This window comes from Myxocyprinus asiaticus, chromosome 45 (genome assembly GCF_019703515.2).
Source record: "Myxocyprinus asiaticus isolate MX2 ecotype Aquarium Trade chromosome 45, UBuf_Myxa_2, whole genome shotgun sequence".
NCBI lineage: Eukaryota > Metazoa > Chordata > Actinopteri > Cypriniformes > Catostomidae > Myxocyprinus > Myxocyprinus asiaticus.
The window spans coordinates 4,706,542-4,730,028 of record NC_059388.1 but is presented as its reverse complement, the minus strand read 5'-3'; the positions used below and the strand labels follow the sequence as shown (position 1 = coordinate 4,730,028).

The 23,487-nt window shown below is 37.6% G+C and overlaps 1 protein-coding gene across 3 annotated transcripts in view; it reads left to right on the top strand.

Moving 5' to 3' along the window:
* The window catches only part of LOC127435324 (copine-8-like), a 359,118-nt gene that overhangs the window by 49,066 nt on the left and 286,565 nt on the right, over positions 1-23,487 (top strand). For all 3 annotated transcript variants that reach the window (XM_051688722.1, XM_051688724.1, XM_051688728.1), the window contains exon 2: positions 13,906-13,946. In XM_051688722.1, coding sequence (XP_051544682.1) covers positions 13,906-13,946 — 41 coding nt within the window. The remainder of the gene's footprint in view (positions 1-13,905; positions 13,947-23,487) is intronic.

Here is a 23,487-nt window from a genome sequence, read left to right as displayed (position 1 = left end):
GCAATTAGACACAGGTTGTGTTTTTTTCTACTTCAGTCATTACTGATTACAATTCAAGAGTCAAGGCAGAAATGAAAGCTGTGAAACTGAAGCAGATGTGTGCCTATTAATGTCTTTAGTTGGACAGGTGTGTAATGTAGCTTAACAGTAACTGAAAAATTATGAAAACCTATTAGGAAGTAAAATTACAAATTAGATCTCTTGAACATCTGTTTCTCCTAGACAGCAATGAAGATAAATGAAGAGAAACTGGAGACACAGAGGCTCCATTTACACTTTGCATTAACATGCATTTTTGGTGATTGGATCGCTATCTGATAGCACTTGAACACATGACAGGTGTAAATGCACCCAAGACACATTGTGATCGGATCTTGGTTGGATCACTGAAACCACATTCGGAAGTGTTCAGGGATGGATTCTGACCACATCTAAAGAATGTGTAAATGCAAATGTGTTTTCATTATCCGGATACAACTATGAAAGTAATTAATTATGTGATGAAGTTGCGCTACAATCATCAGTTGTTAATGTGCTGTTTTGCTGTTTCTTGCCCTTTTCTTTTTATTCTGCCATTGCAATATGAAGAACACAACAGACACTGCCATCTTGCAATCTTCTAGCAATGTCACCTGAACAGGTACAAAATCCCATGAATTATGTCATTATGCCACACTTGGACTATCTCGTCTCTTTCCTTAAATTCCCACTCGCTTGTGTCTCTCTCCTGTTTGCTAATCACTGTGTAGCTCACATGACACTCAAGTGAAACCAGGCTTCTCTCAGGCTTTTCAGATGAGAAGCACCGAACACAAGTTAATTATCATTGAATTTGCGTTGGCGACCCAAAATTTAGCTTTGGCAGCTGCCAAAAGGAAAAACCCTGACTGTAAAAGTAATAGAAAGCATTTTAATTGTTCATCAATGTTTTTAATAGAGCTGTCGATTATACAAAAAAAATAAAATAAATAATAATAATAATAATAATAATAATAATAATAATAATAATAAAAAACAATGCGTTAAAGTTTTTTTGCACTATAAATCATGTCCCCGGACCATAATAAGGAATGTTCCTTATATCTGAGCAATTCAAGCTTGGAGTACCATCTGTTTTCTCCAGGGGGCAGTAAGCGAAACTCTCTGAATAATGCATGTTGTCAATACGTAAAATGTTGTAAAAAACAAAAATTGTTTGGGAACACTTTTTGTCATGAAAAAAGGTATTAACACAAAAAATGTAGTCTCATGACAAAATTTACATCACATCTGTCCTCACAACAAAGAGCGTGAGAGGAGATCATGGAGACTTGAGTTTTCCTCAATTTCATTAAAGACAACGACATTACCTTTATTATTGGTTGATTAGCTTGCAAGATTCCTGCAGCATTCTCTTGAAAAGTGGCTGTGCTGGATGTAAAGAGAGTGGAAATGGAGGGGAGCACCTGAGGGGGAGAAACCAGGCGGGCCTCTGATGTGCTGGCATCCTCCAAAACTGAGCAATGAATTTGTGGGAACAATGCCTCTTGTCTGCTTACTCTTGAAGTAGTCTGGAAACGGCTGATGACTCTTCATATTGTGCTCACAAAATTAGTCACACATGACAATTGTAAAGGTAGACCATCACTCAAGGTAGGCAGCACCCTGAGGCAGTCTTTAGAAAAATGCGTGCTTTCATTTTTAATCAGTGTGGACTGCATCAGAAATGATGCTGTATTGCTTTAAAAACTTGTGTATAGTATATCCAGGGTTGCGAAGGATACTTTTAAAAAGTATTTCACTACAGATTACAGAATACATACTGTAAAATGTAATTTGTAATGTGTTCCGTTAGATTACTCAAGGTCATTAACGTAATCTTAATACTTTGGATTACTTCTTCAGCACTGGCAATTTTTTTATTTCTTTTTTTTACTATAAACAAGTAAATAAAGAAAATACACTTATATTAAAAAAAAACATTCTCTGAAACAGCCTAAATATCTTATGCAGTTTTGCTACTCAAGTAAATGTATCTTGTTTTAAGGATTTTTAGATATTTTTACAGAAAAACAAGATTTAATTATCATTAAGAATAAGATGTTTGCAGTACATCTTTGCCCTAATATTAGAAGATCTTACTAGAGAAAAAATTTTGCACTCCAACGTGCATTTTTGTCATAGAATTCATAATACAATAATGAGTTTGAAGACAAACTTTATGTTGGCTTGACAAAGCCTTGTCTGAAAGTTTAAAATAGTTGGAATAGTTGGAAGTTTGAAGGTCTTACAATGAGACAGACAGAAGGAACATCATACAGATAGACAGCCAGCTGAAAGAAGTCCTATGCAACCCTAACCCTTCCTTGTTTTTCTAAATGGCAAATTGGTTGCTAGAGTAACCCCATCTGGATGCAAGGCAGTGACCAAGGTGGTACACAAAAGGCTCCTTGCTACTTGATTCAAATGAACAAAACCAGAAGTCTCTACAATGTTCTGGTGCAGAGATACATGATTTGTTATTTGATTGCTAGGGTAACCCCATATTGTTTCTAGGCAGTTACCAAGGTGATACTCAACAGACTCCTTGCTAGCCTGAATCAAATGAATGAAACCGGAAGTCTCTACGATGTTCTGGTGCAGAGATATGTGATTTGTTATGTGGTTGCAAGGGTAACCCCATCTGGTTGCTAGGCAGTTACCAAGGTGATACTCAAAAGGCTCCTTGCTACCCTGAGTTAAATGAAAGAAACCCGAAGTCTCTATTATGTTCTGGTGCAGAGATGTATGATTTGTTACTTGGTTGTTAGTGTAACCCCATCTGGTTGCTAGGCAGTTACCAGGATGATACTCAAAAGGCTCCTTGCTACCCTGAGTTAAATGAAAGAAACCCAAAATCTCTATGATGTTCTTTTGCAGAAATATGAGATTTCTTACTTGGTTGCTAGGGTAACCCCATCTGGTTTCTAGGCAGTTACCGAGGTGATACTCAAAAGGTTTCTTCCTATCCTGAGTCAATTGAACAAAACCGGAAGTCTTTACGATGTTCTGGTACAGAGATTTGTGATTTTTTACTTGGTTGCTAGGGTAACCCCATATCGTTGCTAGGCACTTACCAAGGTGATACTTAACATGACTCCTTGCTATCCTGAGTGAAATAAGTCAACCCGGAAGTCTCTACGATTTTCTGGTGCAGAGATATGTGTTTTGTTACTTGGTTGCTAGGGTAACCCCATCTGATTGCTAGGCAGTTACCAGAGTGATGCTTAATAAGGCTTCTTGCTCCTGAGTGAAATAAGTCAACCTGGAAGTCTCTATGATGTTCTGGAGCAGAGATATGTGATTTGTTACTTGGTTGCTAGGGTAGTTACCAGAGTGATACTTAATGAGGCTCCTTGCTATCCTGAGTGAAATAAGTCAACCCGGAAGTCTCTACGATGTTCTGGTGCAGAGATATATGATTTGTTACTTGGTTGCTAGGGTAAGTCCATGTGGTTGCTAGGAAGTTACCAAGGTGATACTTAACATGTCTCCTTTCTATCCTGAGTGAAATAAGTCAACCCGGAAGTCTCTGCGACATTCTGATCCTGAGTTACCCATCTTACTGATTTTGAATGGAAGTCAATGGTGTTTGGTTGCTAGGGTGCCGTAAATGGTTGCTAGGGCATGGCTACACCATTTCCAAGGTGATACTTAAAGACCGATTGGTAGCCCGAGTGAAATGAGCCCACCCCCATATCTCTACGACATTTTGTTTGGGAGATATGATCCCACAAAATAAAGTGTCTTGTCATAGTAGGGAAAAAACAGTTGTTTTCATGGGTGAGACCCTTGCCATAGTATGCCTATGGGGCATATTTGGGCCCGTTTTACTCCCCAGTGAAATAAGTCAACCTGGAAGTCTCTATGATTTTCTGGTGCAGAGATATGTGATTTGTTACTTGGTTGCTAGGGTAACCCCATCTGGTTGCTAGGCAGTTACCAGGGTGATACTTATCAAGGCTCCTTGCTATCCTGAGTGAAATAAGTCAACCCGGAAATCTCTACGATGTTCTGGTGCGGAGATGTGTGATTTGTTACTTGGTTGCTAGGGTAACCCCATGTAGTTGTTAGGCAGTTACCAGAGTGATACTTATCAAGGCTTTCTCAATTAATAATAATAATAATAATAATAATAATAATAATAGTAATAATAGACTTACGTAGTGGAACAGTATGTTGGCTTTTTCAAGCCAACATAATAATCACGCCTAGTAACAGATGAATGTTAAGGCAAGAAATAGCATTTTAGTTTAGCATAAAGCTAAATGTTCACATGACAATTTACACAGAGTGTCTTTTTCTGATTGTACGTGGATTCTGTTCATAGAATGAGGCAGAAAATATATTATCTGTAGATTTCTATATTATGTTAAAGGCTACATTGGTTAGCATTTCTTGTAAAAATACCCTAACCGCATAAAAAACCTTGTCAAGACATGTAATCGTGTATTTATTGGATTTATGTTTCATTCTTCTGTTTTTTGTCAAGCTGTAGAAACATGATGTAGCTAACAGCTACCTGATGTAACACATCATAAGAAAGTGTTTCACTGCTGTTCAAACGCTCCTCGGATCGCATCATTTATATGGCTAAATGTTTTCCAACTGAATTGTCTAAACATTAAATGAAACAAATGACAGTAAAATGCAAAGTAATCTCTTCAGTAATCAAAATACCTTTTGAATGTAACTGTATTCTGATTAACAATGATTTAAATTGTAACTGTAGTGGAATACAATTACTAATATTTTTGTATTTTAAATATGGAATCCAGTTTTGTATTCTGTTACTCCCTAACCCAATATATATCTATATTTATATACTGCCTAAAAACTACAATTACTGCAGTAGCACTTTTCAAAAATATAATAAATCATCAGCAATTTCATAATTTTGTATTTATTTATTTTTTTTTTTAAAGTTTTATGTATTTCATATTTTATCAGACTTCAAAAGTAACCCGGGCATGGGCAGCCCACCCGCTTCTGCGATCCATGGAATACTGTACAACATTTCCTGTAAAATTATAGTGGCAGTGCAGCAGCAGAAGCACTGCCATTGGAATATTGTACATTTAGCAAATTATACTGTAATTGTAACTGTAATCTTTACTGGCTATTCCTGGGTATCTCAAATTAATTGTGAGTTTGCTGAGTTGCTGTATCCTCCAGCCTTGAACAAAACAGTTTTCATAACTCAGGAGATAGAGTTCTAAGTTAGAGTTCTGTGCTAATATCTGTACCGTAAACACAGTTCAGCGAAAGTGAGAAAGTGAAAGTGAAAGTGAAAGAGAGACATTTATTAAAGTGGCAAAAACAAAATGTGAGAAATCAGTGTGATACAGAACTTTAAGTGCATGTAGGTTCTTTAGAAATAACTGGATATCTGAAGGTCTTAATTCAGGCAGTGATGGAATGTTGGGTTGCTTCCCAGTGCAAGGAGAAAACAGTATTAGTGCTTTAGCCCCAAGTGAATTCTGCCTTCTTTGCCGCCTTGGCAGCTTCCAAGTCACATGGTTGTTTTTGGCCAGTGAGATTTGATTTTGCCAAGTAGGACATGTACCTGTTTCAACAGGCTATGTTGGTAATGGAACAACATTCCACATCTAATCAAATCACTTTTATCGTCACACAACCATATACACAAGTGCAATAGTGTGTGAAATTCTTGGGTGCAGTTCCGAGCAACATAGTAGTCGTAGTAGTCGTAACAATCATAGCCCAAAACTATTCCTACCACTAACCCCCAGCTATAGCCTCTTCCCTGTCTGTCACTCACTCAACGTTGTGTCGATGTAGTGACACTAGGGGTCATTCTTGGGAGCCCCAAACACCTCTGATCTTTGAGGAAAGGCCAATGGGCATTGGCAAATGGAATTTGCATGCCACTCCCCGGACATATGGGTATAAAAGGAGCTGGCTCGCAACCACTCATTCAGATTTTTTCTTTGGAGCCGAGCGGTGTTCATTCATTGAATTCATTCATTGATGAATTCACATCAATCCACACCTTCGGGTGTGGTTGGGCTTGAGTGGAACCCTCCACCCTGCCCTGTGCCCTCTCGGCTTGATGATTGGTTCCTGGGCTCAGAGCGCGCTCACGGCCATGCCCCGCCCCGGTTCCATTCTTCCCAGAGGTGCACGAGGAGCTCACGAAGTTATGGCAGGCACCTTTTACCGCCCGGACCCAACCTCTGAGCCTCTCCGCTCTCACTACCCTCGATGGTGGGGCGGCCAGGGGGTACACGGCGATTCCTCAGGTGGACAAGGCAGTTGCGGTGCACCTGTGCCCGCATAACGCCGCCACCTGGCAGAATCTCCCGAGACTCCCATCCAAGACCTGTAAGTCCACGTTATCATTGGCGACCAAAGCTTGCAATGCCACTGGACAGGCCGCCTCCACCCTGCACGCCATGGTCCTCCTGCAAGTGCACCAGGCCAAGGCACTGAAAGAGCTGCGGGCGCATTTCTGCGTGCAGGGGTCCTCTTAGTGCAAGTGTCCAGGCGCTTCGTTGTTATGACAGATACCTCCAAGCGAGGCTGGTGTGCCATGTGCAATGGATCAGGTGGTGAGCCTGCAAGCAGTTCCCCGGGAGGAGGCAGACCCAGCCTTGTCATTGCTGTGTCCGGTGCATGCTTTGCACATCTACTTGGATCGCATGCAGAGCTTTAAATGCTCAGAGCAGCTCTTTGTCTGTTTCGGAGGACAGTGGAAAGGGAGGGCTGTCTACAAACAGAGGATCACCCACTGGGTCATTGACGCCATCGCTTTGGCATACCAGGCCCAGGACGTGCCGCCCCCCTTGGGGCTTTGAGCACACTCCACCAGGAGTGTGGCGGCCTCCTGGACCCTGACCAATGGTGCCTCTTTAGCAGACATCTGTAGAGCAGTGGGCTGGGCAACACCCAATACCTTCGCAAGATTCTACAATCTCCGGGTTGAGCCAGTTTCGTCCCGTGTGTTGTCAGGTAAGAACAGGTAAGTATGCGGGGCAACTGGCTGGGTGCACTGCTTGCATACAGCACCTTTCCCCTCCTGGAGGGGAAGAGGTGTGCTTTTTTCCCCCCAGCCGAGTTCACGAGACATTGGACCCTAGATGTCCTTCCTCCTTAGCCCTGTGGCAGGCGAATTCGGCGGAGAAATTCGATGCCGGCCCAGTACGTGAACTAGTAGGCCTTGTACTGGGGTAGGTGCTCCACATGCGCTGGTTTCCCGTGAGTAACCCCGTGTGATGTATCTGCCGCAGTACAGTTTTCCCATTGGTAAACCTGCGTCTTCCTTGGGCAGAGTTACTTCTGCCACCGGTTGCCGTGTTTGTAGAGCTCCGGGTAGGACCTACCACGGGGACTTCCTCCACATGCGATACTGCTGGTCGGTAAGTCCATGTGACATATTTCCACACAATTACCTCCCCTTGGGAAAGGACACCCCACCCCCCCAGACGTGTACACTTATGGCCCCAGCTGAACGATTTCCAGTTTTTGGGGAGAAAAAAGAAGAGAAGAGGCCACGGCTGGTGCAGCCTGTCCCCATTTTGGAAAGTCGGCTTGTCCCCGAGGTGCAGGGGACCGTATGACGCTCGTGGAGCGTTGGGGGAGGTTACGTGCACCTGCACTGCCAATCCACGTAACACAGTTCAGCTAGTTGTGGCGTTTCATATAGGGACCCCTAGTGTCACTACATCGACACAATGTCGAGTTAGTGACAGATAGGGAACATCTTGGTTACTGTCGTAACCTCTGTTCCCTGATGGAGTGAACGAGACATTGTGTCCCTCTTGCCACAACACTGAACTACCCACTGAAATGGCCAGGACCCTGTCTTGGCTCCTCAGCGCAAAACCTGAATGAGTGGTTGCAAGCCAGCTCCTTTTATACCTGTATGTCCAGGGGAGTGGCATGCAAATTCCACTCGCCAATTCCCATTGGCCTTTTTTCAAAGATCAGAGGTGTTTTGGGCTCCCAAGAGCGACCCCTAGTGTCACTACATCGACACAAAGTCTTACATGCCTTGGAAGGAAGCCTTGGTCGGTTCCTCCAGGTGGCTGCACCCTGCGGGCATAAATGCACTGCCACAGCGCGCTTTACCTGGGGAAGCTCAACATATCCCTTAGCCGCAAAGCGTGTACAGGCAGAGAAAGGCCCCTTCCACGACTTCGTGAGCTCCTTGTGCACTTCTGGGAAGAAGGGCACCAGGGTGGGGCGTGGCTGTGAGTCACGCTCTGAACCCAGAAACCAATCATCCAGCTGTGAATGCTCAGGGTAGGGCAGAAGGTTCCACTCAAGCCCAATGTTTGCAGCCACCCGGGCAAGCACGGCTGCCAACTCAGCGTCCGCCTCATCCTGAGCTCTACCGCCCGAGAGCGGGAGCTCAGAAGATTCGTCCGCTTCTGATGCTGTGACCGATAACTCATCCTCGTCGCGAGCTCTGAACGAGACATTAAAATCCGCCTCTACCGTGCAGAACGAGCGTGCTGGAGGATGGGAGGACCGCGGGGACTGAGCCGGCGGAAACGCTCCCATATCCACATCCAGATCGCCTGCGGTGCTCGCCGACTCAACAGCCTGAGATTCAACCCTGGACGGACCGGGTTGAGAAGCAGCCGCGGTGGCTCTCTGCTTCACAAAGAAGGAAGAGAGACGCGACCGCAATGTTCTCATGGGCAAGTTCTCACAGTGAGAACATGAGCCCTCCACAAAAGATGCCTCGGCATGCTGGCGACCCAAGTACTCGTGACAGATTTCGTTGCCATCCGGTGGGGAGAGATAATGGCCACACCCATTAGCACAAAGGCAATAGGACATCTTTAAAAAGACGCCAATCGTTTGTACGAGCTCTTTTAGGGAAAATATACTCTTTTGAATATACTCTTTTTACACCTGTGGACTCAGCCGCCGAAGCGCCCAGGGGAAGCACAACACTCAACCAAGTGAGGGTGATCGCTGATATGCGCCCTAATTCCAGCAGCAGATAGCAAGTTGACGGGACAAACACACGTGCTCGGCTCCGAAGAGCAAGTCTGAATGAGTGGTGCACGCCATCCCCTTTATACCCGTGTGTCTGGATATAAATTCCACTCACCAATATTCATTGGCCTTTTCTGAATAAAGCAAAGGTGATTGGGGCTCTCAAGAGTGAACCCCTAGTGTCACTGCATCGACACAACGTCGAGTGAGTGACAGACAGGGAACGGAATACATGTAACGGGATTACATATTTAAAATACAAAATATAAGTAACTGTATTCCACTACAGTTACAATTTAAATCATTGGTAATTAGAATACAGTTACATTCAAAAAGTATTTTGATTACTAAAGAGATTACTTTGCATTTTATTGTCATTTGTTTCAATTTCCTTTCAAATTTATACACATTATATGATGCGATCCAAAGTGCATTTGAACATGAACATGGTGAAACACTTTCTTATGATGTTTTACATTCATACGAGCAGACAGAGAAGTAAGTTTGGAGCAGAAGAAATAGAAATAAACCTTGTGTAAATTGTCAGCTTTACGCTAAGCTAAAATGCTATTTCTAGCCATTTTACATGCACGTTACCAGGCACGATCATATTTTTTTAACAAGAAAATTCACATTGGATCATAATTTCTTTTTTTCTAGTAAGACCTTTGATATTAGGGCAAAAATCATATTCTTGATAATAATTTTGTATTGTTTTCCTTTAAAAATATCAAAAAATCCTTAAAACAAGATCAATTTGATTTAGTTTGATTTAGAAACAACATAAGATATTTAGGTTTTTCAGAGAATGTATTTTTAACGTGTATTTTGTCTTACTGTACTGGCAGAATTTTTACAGTCTAAACAAGTGAAAAAAATCTACCAGTGCTGAAGAAGTAATCCAAAGTATTTAGAATACGTAACTGACCTTGAGTAATCTAACGGAATACATTACAAATTACATTTTACAGCATGTATTCTGAAAACTGTAGTGGAATAAATTTCAAAAGTAAACCTCCCAACCCTGTCTACTGGTATATATAATTTTGGTGATTATCGACTCAAAGTTCTGCAGCTGCTTGATGGTCTTATTATAAAGTGTTAATATGTCAACAAGGTATGCAGTTGTGCAACATGTTTTTTTGAATAATGTTTGCAAGATTCACATTTGCTGCTACTTAGGTTGAGATATGGGTAGGTTAAGGAGTAGGGGTAGGTTTAGGGGTTAGGGTTTAGGGTAAGGACTTGGTTAGGGTTAGGTTTAGTGTTAGTGGTAAGGTTAACAATGTAACTACAGATGTAATTAAATGCAGATACTTTAAATGTAAGAACAATGCAACAACACAAAAGTACATTGTATCAAATGTGTAAGTGCATAGTAGACAACTAATATAAAGTGGGTCTGGATGTTGATTCTGGAATGTGTCCCACTCCTTTAATCACATTTACTATGTTATTGTTTATTACTTCACTTTGTTGTAATTAAAATCTAAAGCCAGTTGTTCAAAGGTTTGATGCATGTAAATAAAACCATTGGAATGATGATTGTTGTTGACCATAATTACAATGATGTTTATTTAAGACTATTACAACATACCATGTTGGCTTAAACATCTGGTCTTGTTAAAGCCACACTGAAAGACTGCACAGACTAAGTATTTGCCGGTTATGAGGGAAGACAGTCTGGATGTTTTCTGGGAGAGCGAGAGAGTGGGTGTAAACGTTTTTTTCTGTGCTTTCTTACAAAGGGATTCCTAACATGTTACAAGCAAAATCTCACCCCCGCTTTCACATTCAGCATTCATGTCTCTCAAATGAAATGGTCACACAGTGAGCTCTATTATCGTCCTGCTCTCTCTTGCCCTGTTATTTAACCCTCTAACCTGAGTTCACACTGCACTTTTGACACCACCGGTGAACTGCAGGTTTAGAAGCCGTCAGCAGTGCTGCCCGATCTATCGACAGTTTATTCTGTGCCGCTAAAAACACTGGGATGCTATACTCTTTCTAGCTCTGTTACAAAACCTGGCTTTATAGTTTACTGCCTCCATAGTTAGCCTCTCAGTTAGCGTTCTAACTGAAATGAAACCTCATAAGTGACTGATTTGGAACACTCTACATAGGCAGAAACACTGGAGACTTGACTCAATTAATTCAGAAGAATTTGACGTTAGCTTGTTGCTATGCTAATAAGAGCTGCGTGACTGAAAGGAGTGCTCCGGGTTCAAAACAAGTTAAAGTCTATCGACATCATTTTAGGGCATAATTTTGAATACCAACAAAATACATTTTGACTAGTCCCTCTTTTATTAAAAAAAAAAAAAAGAAAGAAAGAAAATATTATGGTTGTAGTAATGCAATTACAATAGAAGTGAATGGGGCCAGTCAGTAAACACTGAAATACACATTGTTTCAAAGGTATAGCCACAAGACATAACCATTATACATGTTAACATTATTTAGCATGATAAAATTACTATCTTGCTCTGTGTAAAAGCAGGCATTACAGGGTTTCGTTGTTATGACAAAATTGAAATATTTTATGTATATTTACACACATAAGGATAGTAAGAGATTTTATCACACTAAAATCATATTAACATGTATAATGGTTAAATCTTGTGTCTATACTTTTGAAACAGTGTGTATTTTAGCATTTATGGACTAGCCCTATTTGCTTTCATTGTAAGTGTCTTACCGTAAGCATGTTTTTTGCTTTGTCTTTTTTTAAATAAAGGAAGGACAAGTTAATTATTATTATTTATATTTTTTTTGTGGAAATCAACATTAAGCCACAATGCTGTTAACTGAGCTTAAGTTATACTGAACCCAGAACATTACTTTAATTGTTGACTATTTTCCCTGATATTGTAATGTAAAAATGAATGTTGATTATTAACATTTAGATTACTCATACTTCTGAGTACATTTGCTGCCTTAGAATTTGGTCAAAACAAGTTATCTAAGGAGGCAGAATAATTAAACCTACTCTTTGGAACGGCCTTCATGTCAAGTGCATGCCTATGATACCTTAAAATGCTGCCTATGAAGGCAGTTCACTAGTCAAGTCAAGTCATTTTTATTTGTATAGCGCTTTTCACAACACACATCGTTTCAAAGCAGCTTTAAAGGAAATCATGCTTTAACAGAAAATGAAACTGTAATGGATTTTCAATGGACCGACCATTGAAAATGAATTGGAAAGACCAAAAACAGAGTATTTTTTTAATCTGTCAAATACAATCAATAAATCAGCCACAATGCAGAAAATGTATCTCTGCCAATTTCAGAAGACTTAGAATAAGGAAGAAATGATACATTAAAACTTTTGTTTAAATTGACTAAGCATTTTGACCACTATGTGGCATTGTTTCCAAACTGCTTAGGTATCCTCAGGACATGATGTTGAAGACCCCTTCCAATCTTCATTCAAATCGGCCAAAGTGTTTAAAATATACATTACTTTTTCATAAAATTAAAAATCGCGGAGAGGTTATATGGCTGATGTTTAATTTATATAGTTGAAATCCTCACGACTCAAGGAATCCAAAGATACCAAACTCATAATTTTAGAACAAACGGTTAAAAAGTTACCAACAAAAAGAGCCAATTTTGTAATTTCTTGACCCATAGGTGGCGCTGTCACCAAACTTTGCATGTTACCTCGCAACATGGTCCTGAAGAAGCATACCAAATTTCGTTTCAATAGGACAAAGCATTGCCGAGATACAGCCTCAAATCCATTTTTACGTCGACCATGTTAACTTCCCGTTGGCATCATTTCTGAACAGTAACACAAATCAAAATGATTTCTGGTCAGTTCTGTGCAGCATGGTCTGGAGATTATTTTGAGCCATTGTCTGGACAAAGTTTGAAAGATGTGAAAAGTTTAAACTGTAAATGTCATAATGCAAGATGGTGGCCACTGTAATGGGTGGAGTTTTAATGTAAGGGGTTCATTTGAATCATCAGGAAGAGAGTAATTAAACAAAAAAGAATGGTGTCTCTAGGACAAACAGTTCAAAAGATACACACAAAAGAAAAGTAAATTTTTGAACTGGTGGTGGCGCTATAGAGTATGACCTAGAGGCCCCAAATTACATTGGTGTAGGGACTATTCATGCCAACCCCTATCAGTGTGCCAAATTTAATAATTTTCCTATTGCCACAAACCACCCGGCTCAAGGCAAGGTAACATGAAGGGGAGGCCACACGTGGATAAGATTTTAACAAAAATATTAATGTTTATTAATAAATGTTTATTCATATGTTAATAAACATATCTAAAGTTACAATGCATTGGTGTTTCTTTGAAGCCAATATGACTAAATTGTAAACCTTCGGTGCTTGGCCCCTAATAATAGTCCCTAACCATACCTAACCCTAATCCTGAGTTTGAACATAAATCACCTTAACCCTAACCTCCCCTAACCCATCACAATGTGTGCATTTTCATTCATAAAGTTTACACTTTAGTCATATTGGCGTCAAAGAAACACCATTGCATTGTAACTTTAGATATGTTTATTTAAAATATCCCTGTGCTCGTTTGATAATCAGTATTACGAATATTTTTTCTGTTATTCTATCATTATTAATGCCTTTTCAAATAAGGTATTTGGCTTCGGGCACATGGCTAATAAAAAAGCAAAACCACCAAACCACTGGTCTTGGTATCGGCAGATGTTGTTCTAAATAATTGGAAATCTGTATTGGCACACACATTTTGTAACAGTGCATCACTTGTTGAATGCATTAAATTAGTTTTGGATAAATGCTTGTGCCAAATTAATAAATGTAATGGAATACAGAAATGGACATCAGTAACATCATTTTTGCCACCAATTTCCCAAACACCAGTTTCTCTTTCATATAGTTTTATACATAATAATAATAGCATTTTATTTCCTTTTACAGAAACCTGCTCGACAGGGACACGTTTTCCAAATCAGATCCAAGTAAGATTGTCTTTATATTTCTCATTCTTTTATAACTAGTGCTCAATGTAAAAAACATGCAATTAAATTTGTTGTCTAATAATTTTTCATGTGGAATGTCCTCACGTACAACTGCTCTTAGCCTTGTTTAGAGGGGAATTTTCTTCACTGTTTGAAAGCTTACACAATCGCATGACTCATTGCTTTGTGTTTGTATTTTCTTACATTGTGTGAAGAAAGCCTTGAGCTACAGATCTGCATGTGGTACGGCCCGCAGATATAGAAACACTGTGGGCAGCCTTGCTTATTCTAATGTTTGCCTTCAACTTCACAAAGTCCTTGTGAGTGAAGATTAAATGTCACATTCTCTGCTTTCATAGTATCACAGTAATACAAATTCCAAAGTGCAGGTGAGGAGAGATGTCTGAGAGATCATACCAAAAGCTTTTAACCTACCGTAGATTATATTTTCCAGAATTTTACATTATGAGTAAATTTATATATTTACAGAGAGGTTTTGAATGTCGTTTCATTGGCAATTTTAAAGTAAGTGATTCACTTAATTACATTTACTGTAAGTGAGGTTTTCATAAATTATGTATTTTAATAGCCGAGCTACTCACACTTGCTGAATTTTATGAAGACCTTTAATGTAAAACGTATGTTCAAAACCTTACAGGAATAGCCATATTGTTGTAACAAAAAGTAGTACTGACAGTATTCTAGTTTATCATATTCATATTCCAACAGCATGAAGGATTTCATCAAACTCTCAACAATGATTTTGCTGTTCAGCCTCATCTTCACCCAAACTCTCCTTTATTTTCTCACTCATGTATTTAGTCACTCATCCACTCACTCACTCAATCAGTCATTCATTCACTAATTAATTAAATGACTCATTCACTCACTCACTAATTTATTTATTCACCGACTCATTAACTCACGCATTCGCTCACTCATTCATTCACTCTCACTCGTTCATCCGCTCACTCACTCATTCAGTTGTGTACCCACTCAATCATTTACTAATTATTCACTCACATATGCACTTACACATTTATTCACTCATTCCTTCATTCACTTACTAATTTTCTCACTCATTTGCTCGCTCACACATTCATCCACTCACTGACTCATTCGCTCACCCATACATTCATTCAATAATCCACTCACTCAATCATTCAATCACACACCTTCTCTGTTCACTCACTCATTCATTCATTCATTCACACACTCATATATTCACTCATTAATTTATATATTCACTTTCTCACTTATTCACTTATCCACTCACTGACTAATTCACTCACTCATTCAATCATTTGCTCACTTACTGACGTACTCACTCATTTCTTCACTACTTCACTCACTCATATTCTCACTCATTTGCTCACTCACACACTCATCCACTCACTGACTCATTTACTCACATTCGCTCACCCATTCATTCACTCAATAATCCACTCACTCACTCACCTTCTCAAACATTGACTCACTCATTCATTCACACTCTCATATATTCACTCATTAATTTATATATTCACTTTCTCACTTATTCACTCACTAATTTTCTCACTCATTTGCTCGCTCACTCATTGATCCACTCACATTCACTCACCCATTCATTCACTCGATAATACACTCACTCAGTCATTTAATCACATTCCTACTCTATTTACTCACTGATTCCCTCTCACTCATTCACTAATTTACTCACTCTATAATTCATTTATTCACTTTATCACTCACGCATTCATTCACTCAGTCATTCACTCACTCACTCACTGACTCATTCGCTCACTCACTTATTCAATCATGCACCTACTCAAACATTGACTCACTCTTTCATTCACACACTCATCTAGTCACTCTCACTGATTATATCATTTACTCATTTACTCACACACTAATTTTCTCACTCATTCACTCACTAAATCCCTCATTCATTCATCCACTCACTGACTCATTCACTCACTCACGCATTTGCTCACTCATTTATTCACTTGCTCATCCACTGACTTTCTAATGCAATCACTCATTCCATCACTCACATATTCATTCTCTACTTCACTTACACACTCATTTATTTTCTTACTCATTTAATCACTCATTTAATACCCATTTCTCATTCATTTACTCATGTATTCACTCTCTCTCTCCCTTACTTATTCATTTATTTGCAAGCTACACTTATTCTTATACATCAGTTTGTTGGGTTTCATACAAATCTACCCATAAATTTAGAAGTGGGGGATTTGAGTTTTATGACTCGACTTGATTCTGACTCGTGACTTGCTTCTGACTCGCGACTTTAATTTTTTTCATGTTGTGTGCTTTTATGACTAGGAATAAAATACTATTACAAATATTATTGTGACAACAATAAATTGATACAAAAATTATGACCACGCAACCACATATCCAGGGGGTTGTGTTAACCGAAAATTCGATGTCATTTGCTAATATTTTTAAAACACTGATGGATAATTCCAAATGCTGTCCATCATTTTGACAGATAAAAAAAGAAATAAGAGAACAATTAAAAAAAAAAAAATTTTTTGTGGCTTCACTCTCTCTCTATCACTCCCGTGCATGAGAATAAAGCACAACAAAGTATAAAAACAAAAATAAAGCACAACAAAAATTGGCACGCCAATTCTCCCAACTATTATTCTTGAATTTAATCTAAGCACAAACGCAACATTTCTAGCAGAATTCTCTCTATTATCTGAGCTTCTCATCTGTACCACTGTATGTTGATATCAGACACACTGAAGAAGTTCCGTCAAGTCTTTTGTGCATGTACACTACCAGTCAAAAGTTTTGAAACACTTGACCGAAACGATCTTAAAAATCTTTTGATCTGAAGGCGTATGCTTAAATGTTTGAAATTAGTTTTGTAGACAAAAATATAATTGTGCCACCATATTAATTTATTTAATTATAAATCTAAAATTTAATTAAAAAAAAATAAGTTTTTGAAATTGCTCTTGCTTGTATTTAAATCCTTAAATGGCCGAGCCCCTGCCTACCTCTCCGACCTTTTGTGTGAACACTGTCCAGGAAGAGCTCTTAGGTCCACCAACCAGAGTTTATTAACTGTTCCTAAGTCGAAGCTAAAATCTAGGGGTGATTGAGCGTTCGCCATAGCCGCACCTAAACTTTGGAACAGCTTACCGACTTCTATCAGAACTGCTCCAACACTTAATATTTTTAAATCTAAGTTAAAAATGCATCTTTTCTCTCTAGCCTACAACTTGTGATGTTCTCTGTTGTTTGTTATTTTATGTCTTTCGGGTATATATTATTTTGTTTTATTGTGGGTTTTATTGTATTTAAAAAGTTCTTGCGAACACGTTGTACAGCACATTGGTCAACTGTTGTTTTTAAATTGTGCTATATAAATAAAATTGAATTTAATTGAATATATATATATATATATATATATATATATATATATATATATATATATATATACACTAACGGTCAAAAGTTTTGAAACACTTACTCATTCTTTATTATATTTTTTTTTTTCTCCACATTTTAGAATAATAGTAAAGTTATCAAAACTATGGAATAACATAAATGGAACTATGGGAATTATGTTGTGACTAAACAAAATCCAAAATAAATCAGTAGTAGTCACAGTAGTCACCCTTTGCCTAGAATTTGCAGACATGTACTCTTGACATTTTCTCAACCAACTTCTTGAGGGCTCACACTGGGATGCTTTTTAAACAGTATTAAAGGAGTTCCCATCTATGTCGGGCACTTATTGGCTGCTTTTCTTTATTATTTGGTCCAAGTCATCAATTTCAAAAACTTTTGTTTTTAATTACATTTTAGTTTTATAATGAAATAAATTAATATGGTAGCACAATTATATTTTTGTCTACAAAACTAATTTCAAACATTTAAGCAAATGCCTTCAGATCAAAAGATTTGTGTGTGTGTGTATATATATACACATATATATTTGGTATACTTCAACCATTTTCAGATATTAATATATTTTTCAGATATTCATGTATAATTGAGAAGATTCATAATTCCTGGGGGAAAAAATAAATAATTGATTCTGTTTTTAACTGTGACTTGACTCGATTTGACTCTTAGCAGGACTCAGCTAGACTTGCTCACATGTGACTTGCTCCTACTTCTGCTTAAATCTTTGAACAAACACTGCATTTATTAATCAGATGTGTTTATCTCCAAACAAAAGGCAGACAGAACCGAATCATTGTAAATTAAGAGTTCTTCGCTCCCAAGAACAATGAGCACTAGACGTCTGTAATGCTTTCTATTGTGCTGTGTGTATGTGTAACAGTAATGAAGAGGAAACAGATCTGCTATTAATTATTCCTCTCTTATTATCACTCTTATTTGACCTATTTCTGTTGCTTGTTCTTGTCTTTCTGTCCTGCTTTATTTTTTTCTTTGCCTGCTCTTTCTTTTCTTTCAGGCTGTTTGTCCACATTTCCACCGGTCTTGCTTTCATGCATTGCAGTAGCTATGCCTGACTTTTTGTAAGTGCCTTTTTGTTGTTATTATTTGCAGGGCTGTCAATTTAATGTATTATTTTAGTGTGATTAATTTTATTTAAAAAAATAATGCATTAAAAATGTACACAATTTATCATGACCCTAAATTGTACAGTACATAAATTCCATAATTAGGAATTTTTCTACCATCTGACCAATTCAAGCTTGAAGTACCACCTTCATGTTTTTGCGAGTCTGTGGTCAGCAGGAGCAGTCAGAGCAGCTCCAATAGTACAGGCAGCACAACTCACCAAACCACACTTAACAAGAGCAGGCAGCAAAAAATTGGTTGAAGAGCCGTTCACACGGGATGCATTCTTGAGTTCAAAAACAGCTGGACGTAGCACAATTCTGGGGTTTCGGGACACATTTTTGAAAGTTAGAGGCTACCTATTAGTGCAAACAGAGCACAAAAGCGCAGCTCTTCCAGGGTCCATGAATCTATGCAAGCAGGCACTTGTGCTGAGCCACAGTCTTAATAATGCTGAGTACTGCAGCCCAGTCTCTTAACGTTACTTCTTTTGTAGAAGGTGCCTCATGACACACATACAGTTACACTACCGGTCAAAAGTTTTGAAACACTTGCCCAAAATGTTTCTCATGATCTTAAAAATCTTTTGATCTGAAGGCGTATGCTTAAATGTTTGAAATTAGTTTTGTAGGCAAAAATATAATTGTGCCACCATATTAATTTATTTCATTATAAATCATAAATTTCAAAAACTTAAAAAAATAAGTTTTTCAAATTGATGACTTGGACCAAATAATAAAGAAAAGCAGCCAGTAAGTGCCCAGCATATAGATGGGAATTCCTTCAATACTGTTTAAAAAGCATCCCAGGGTGATACCTCAAGAAGTTGGTTGAGAAAATGTCAGGAATACATTTCTGAAAATTCTAGGCAAAGGGTGACTACTTTGAAGATACTAAAATATAACACAGTTTTGATTTATTTTGGATTTTGTTTAGTCACAGCATAATTCCCATAGTTCCATTTATTTTATTCCATAGTTTTAATGACTTTACTATTATTCTAAAATGTGAAAAAAAAATAATAATAATAAAGAATGAGTAAGTGTTTAAAAACTTTTGACCAGTAGTGTATATAAAAAGTTTTGACTCTGTCTATTGCATGATAGCTATGCCCTAGGTGTATGTTTTTTGTATTTTAGAGTCACATACTGTACGCAGACAGAAGTATAGATACTTCAGTGTTTTGAAAGTAACATCTGCCTGTATATACAGCTGTATGTAACTGATCTTGCTTGACACAACTCCAATTTAGATGAGAATAAGTAGTTTATTGGTTTTATAAAATGGCGGCAACAGCAATGGTGTGAGTTTTAGTGTGAGTTTTGGGCGGGACTCACTGTTTTAGAGACCAATGACAGATGGGGGGAGTGTTCAAGAAACCTGTTTGCAAATTCCGTGCTACTCACAATGCAATATCCTAAACCAGGGGTCGGGAACCTTTTTTCACTAAGGAGCCAATTTTTTAATTTTTGATTGATGCATTTTTTCGAAAGAGCCATAGCACAAACGAATAATTTACTATTTTCAAAAACAAAGTTTTTCAATAAAATAAAATTTTATATTGCCCATAGACTACTCAAAAACACAAAAACAAACAAATATGCAAAAATTAATAGGTAACATGTTGCAATATGGAATTGAGTACACGTGTTTGTGTGGGTCTCCATAAAATTACTTCATTTTACAATTGTTCATGAAAAATGTAACTTCCCTTTTGGGCTGGGCGATATGTAAAAAATGTTTTAACTATAAACGGCATTAAAATATTGCGATATCCGATTATATCATCAACCCCCCTGCCTAGGGTCGGTGAATATTTTTGCTGTATTGATTTTGCTTTAAAAATTAAATTAATTTATTGAAACATAAAAAACTTAAAAGACATTTCTAAATTCAAATTGCACTTCAAACGAAACGAAAAAAGCAATTAAAATACGAATTTATTAAAAAATCTTATATATAACCACCTCACCAAATCCAAACATTTACCGTCTCCAAGACCCATTTTCTATCACGCAAGCATCCGTCAACGACACCAGGTGAAAAATTACTTATAGCCTAAAAATTAAGAACTAAAGACAATAACAAATGTAAAGATAATTATAATTATCATCATAATAAATAAGCCTAATAAATTCCCTTTTATTCCTGTTTTCTTATCGAATTTGTGTTTGTGTTGCGTTTTGGTAATACAGTTAATGCTGCCTAAAGAAAAGAAAATAAAACTCAATTTTAAGTTCAAGGTGAACGTGTCTTGTATTTCTTTATGATTTAATCACTTTCATCTTTGTTTCTTTAATACAAAGATACCTGTATATATTACTGAACCTGCAGAGTTGCATTCACAATGTGTAAGAATGAACTGCTCTGTGGAAATAAAGCAAACTAAACTCAAAGCACTTCACGAGATTATCAGTGATAATTTGCAGCATTCCTATAGTCTACATTATTCTTGCAAACAGTTTTCAGTTGAATGAAATAGAGAAGAAGGTGTGATAACAGTTTACATGCACTTGTTCTACAAGACAGGGTCCCGTTGCACGCCTCTGAACAAACAGCGAATCAGACACGAGCACTGACGGCTTTTCTTTGGTTTGTTCTTAAAATATAATAAAGTGTGTTTCTTCAAGCGTGTGTCTTTTTGACTAACTGCATTTCTTGTCGTGTTACTCCGAGACGTCTTACAGGTCACCCGCCTGTTGCGGGTAGATGAGTAAAATTACTCGCACACAGGGTTGGGGAGTAACGGAATACATGTTAACGGGATTACGGATTTAAAATTCAAAATATAAGTAACTGTATTCCACTACAGCTACAATTTAAATCATTGGTAATTAGAATACAGTTACATTCAAAAAGTATTTTGATTACTGAAGAGATTACTTTGCATTTTATTGTCATTTGTTTAATTTAATATTTAGTCTTTTCAGATGGAAAACATTTATACTGTGATGAGACAGGAGAGAAATGAGGATCTAAATGCAGCCTTTTTAATAAAACAAAGGTAAACCAGGTAACTCGGAACATAATGAAACAAAACACAGGGAAAAAAACACACCATAATACAGATGAAGACTGACAAAGAAACCAGAGGAAAACAAGGGCTTAAATACACAAGGGAAAACAAGGGAATGAGGAACACCTGGGGAAACAATCAGGGGAAAACCAATCATGAAAAGAAACTACAAAGGACTACAAAACTAACAGGAAACAAGAACAGGGAACTAAACCAGAATTTCAACATAAATGTCAATACAAACAACAGGGAATATGTGACTTATACATATAAATGATGCGATCCAAAGTGCATTTGAACACTTTCTTATGATGTGTTATATTCATACAAGCAGACAGAGAAGTAAGTTTGAAGTAAGTTTGGAGCAGAAGAAATAGAAATAAACCTTGTGTAAATTGTCAGCTTTACGCTAAGCTAAAATGCTATTTCTAGCCATTTTACATGCACATGTTACCAGGCATATTTTTTGCCATCATATTTTTTTATCAACAAAATTCACATTAGATAATTTCTTTTTTCTAGTAAGACATTTGATATTAGGGCAAAAATCGTATTCTTGATAATATTTTTTGTATTGTTTTCCTGTAAAAAATATCTAAAAATCCTTAAAACAAGATAAATTTGATTTATCTTGTTTTAGAAACAACACTGCATAAGATATTTTGATTTTTCAGAAAATGTACTTTTAACATGTGTATTTTGTCTTACTGTACTGACAGAGTTTTTATAGTCAAAACAAGTGAAAAAATCTACCAGTGCTGAAGGATTAATCCAAAGTATTTAGAATACATTACTGACCTTGAGTAATCTAACGGAATACATTACAAATTACATTTTACAGCATGTATTCTGTAATGTGTAGTGGAATACCTTTCAAAAGTAACCCACCCAACCCTGCTCGCGCATGAAATACCTGCATTTGAACGAGGAGCTCGCGAACTGGATTGAGCCTTGTCGCATTTAGAGTGTGGCGGGTGCTATTTCACACCCTCAGCGCACATAAAAAATAACGAACGTTCATAAAATCGCTTGTACAAAATGCTCTTAACAGCTAAGATCAATAGTTATTGGTAAAGGAGTCTTAGAACTCTATGAATGTGCGTGTCTTGGAGAAGCACTTTCATTGCATTAGTGAACAGTGGAGCTCACTGCGCACACATATCAAATCAGACACGCATCGGCGGCTTTTCTTTCGTCTGTTCATATAAGTCAATATAAGTCAAGCTACTGTTTTATAATTCACTGTGAGAATATCTACATTATCATTAACTAAATTTATTTTTGTCAACTAAAATGATATGCCAAAGTACAGTATATGCCAGTCCAATTAAAATGGACTAAAATTATTGAATGTGACATAATGAAATATTGACTAAATTTAAAGGATATTTTCTTCAGTAGACAATAATTATGACTAAAATAAAAAACCGTGTAAAAAATAACACTTGTCAAACTCATAATTACAAGTTAAGGCCCCGATATACTTCCAGTGAAGTTCTTTGTATTTCTTTGTTCAGGGGTAAAAAGAAGTTCAAAACTGCCGAGCGACGGTATACTGTTTGCGAACATTCAGACACCCGACACACCACTGTGGGAGTCGTTTAGAAGAGCATGTAAATATGAGGACGCACAAGACTAAATTTAACTTATGTGACATTAAATGTGTATTATATGTGTTATCCATGACTTTATGCCTCATTGTATGAGTAGAATTCACATAATGTCATTAAAAGAAGCTATTTTATCCTCTTGATGATGATTTAAAGTAATATATATGCAGTAGATAATGCTTGTCTTGTTTAATTTCTGAATTAATGACGCTAATGCGCTAACACGCTATAAGCAGCCATAATTTGCACCAGTTACACTCTGTTATTGTAATGTATGATGACACTGTTACTACTGCAGATATGGGTGTATAAAAGAGTGTTAATTGACAGAATAAAGACAAAAGAATGATAAGAAAGGCAT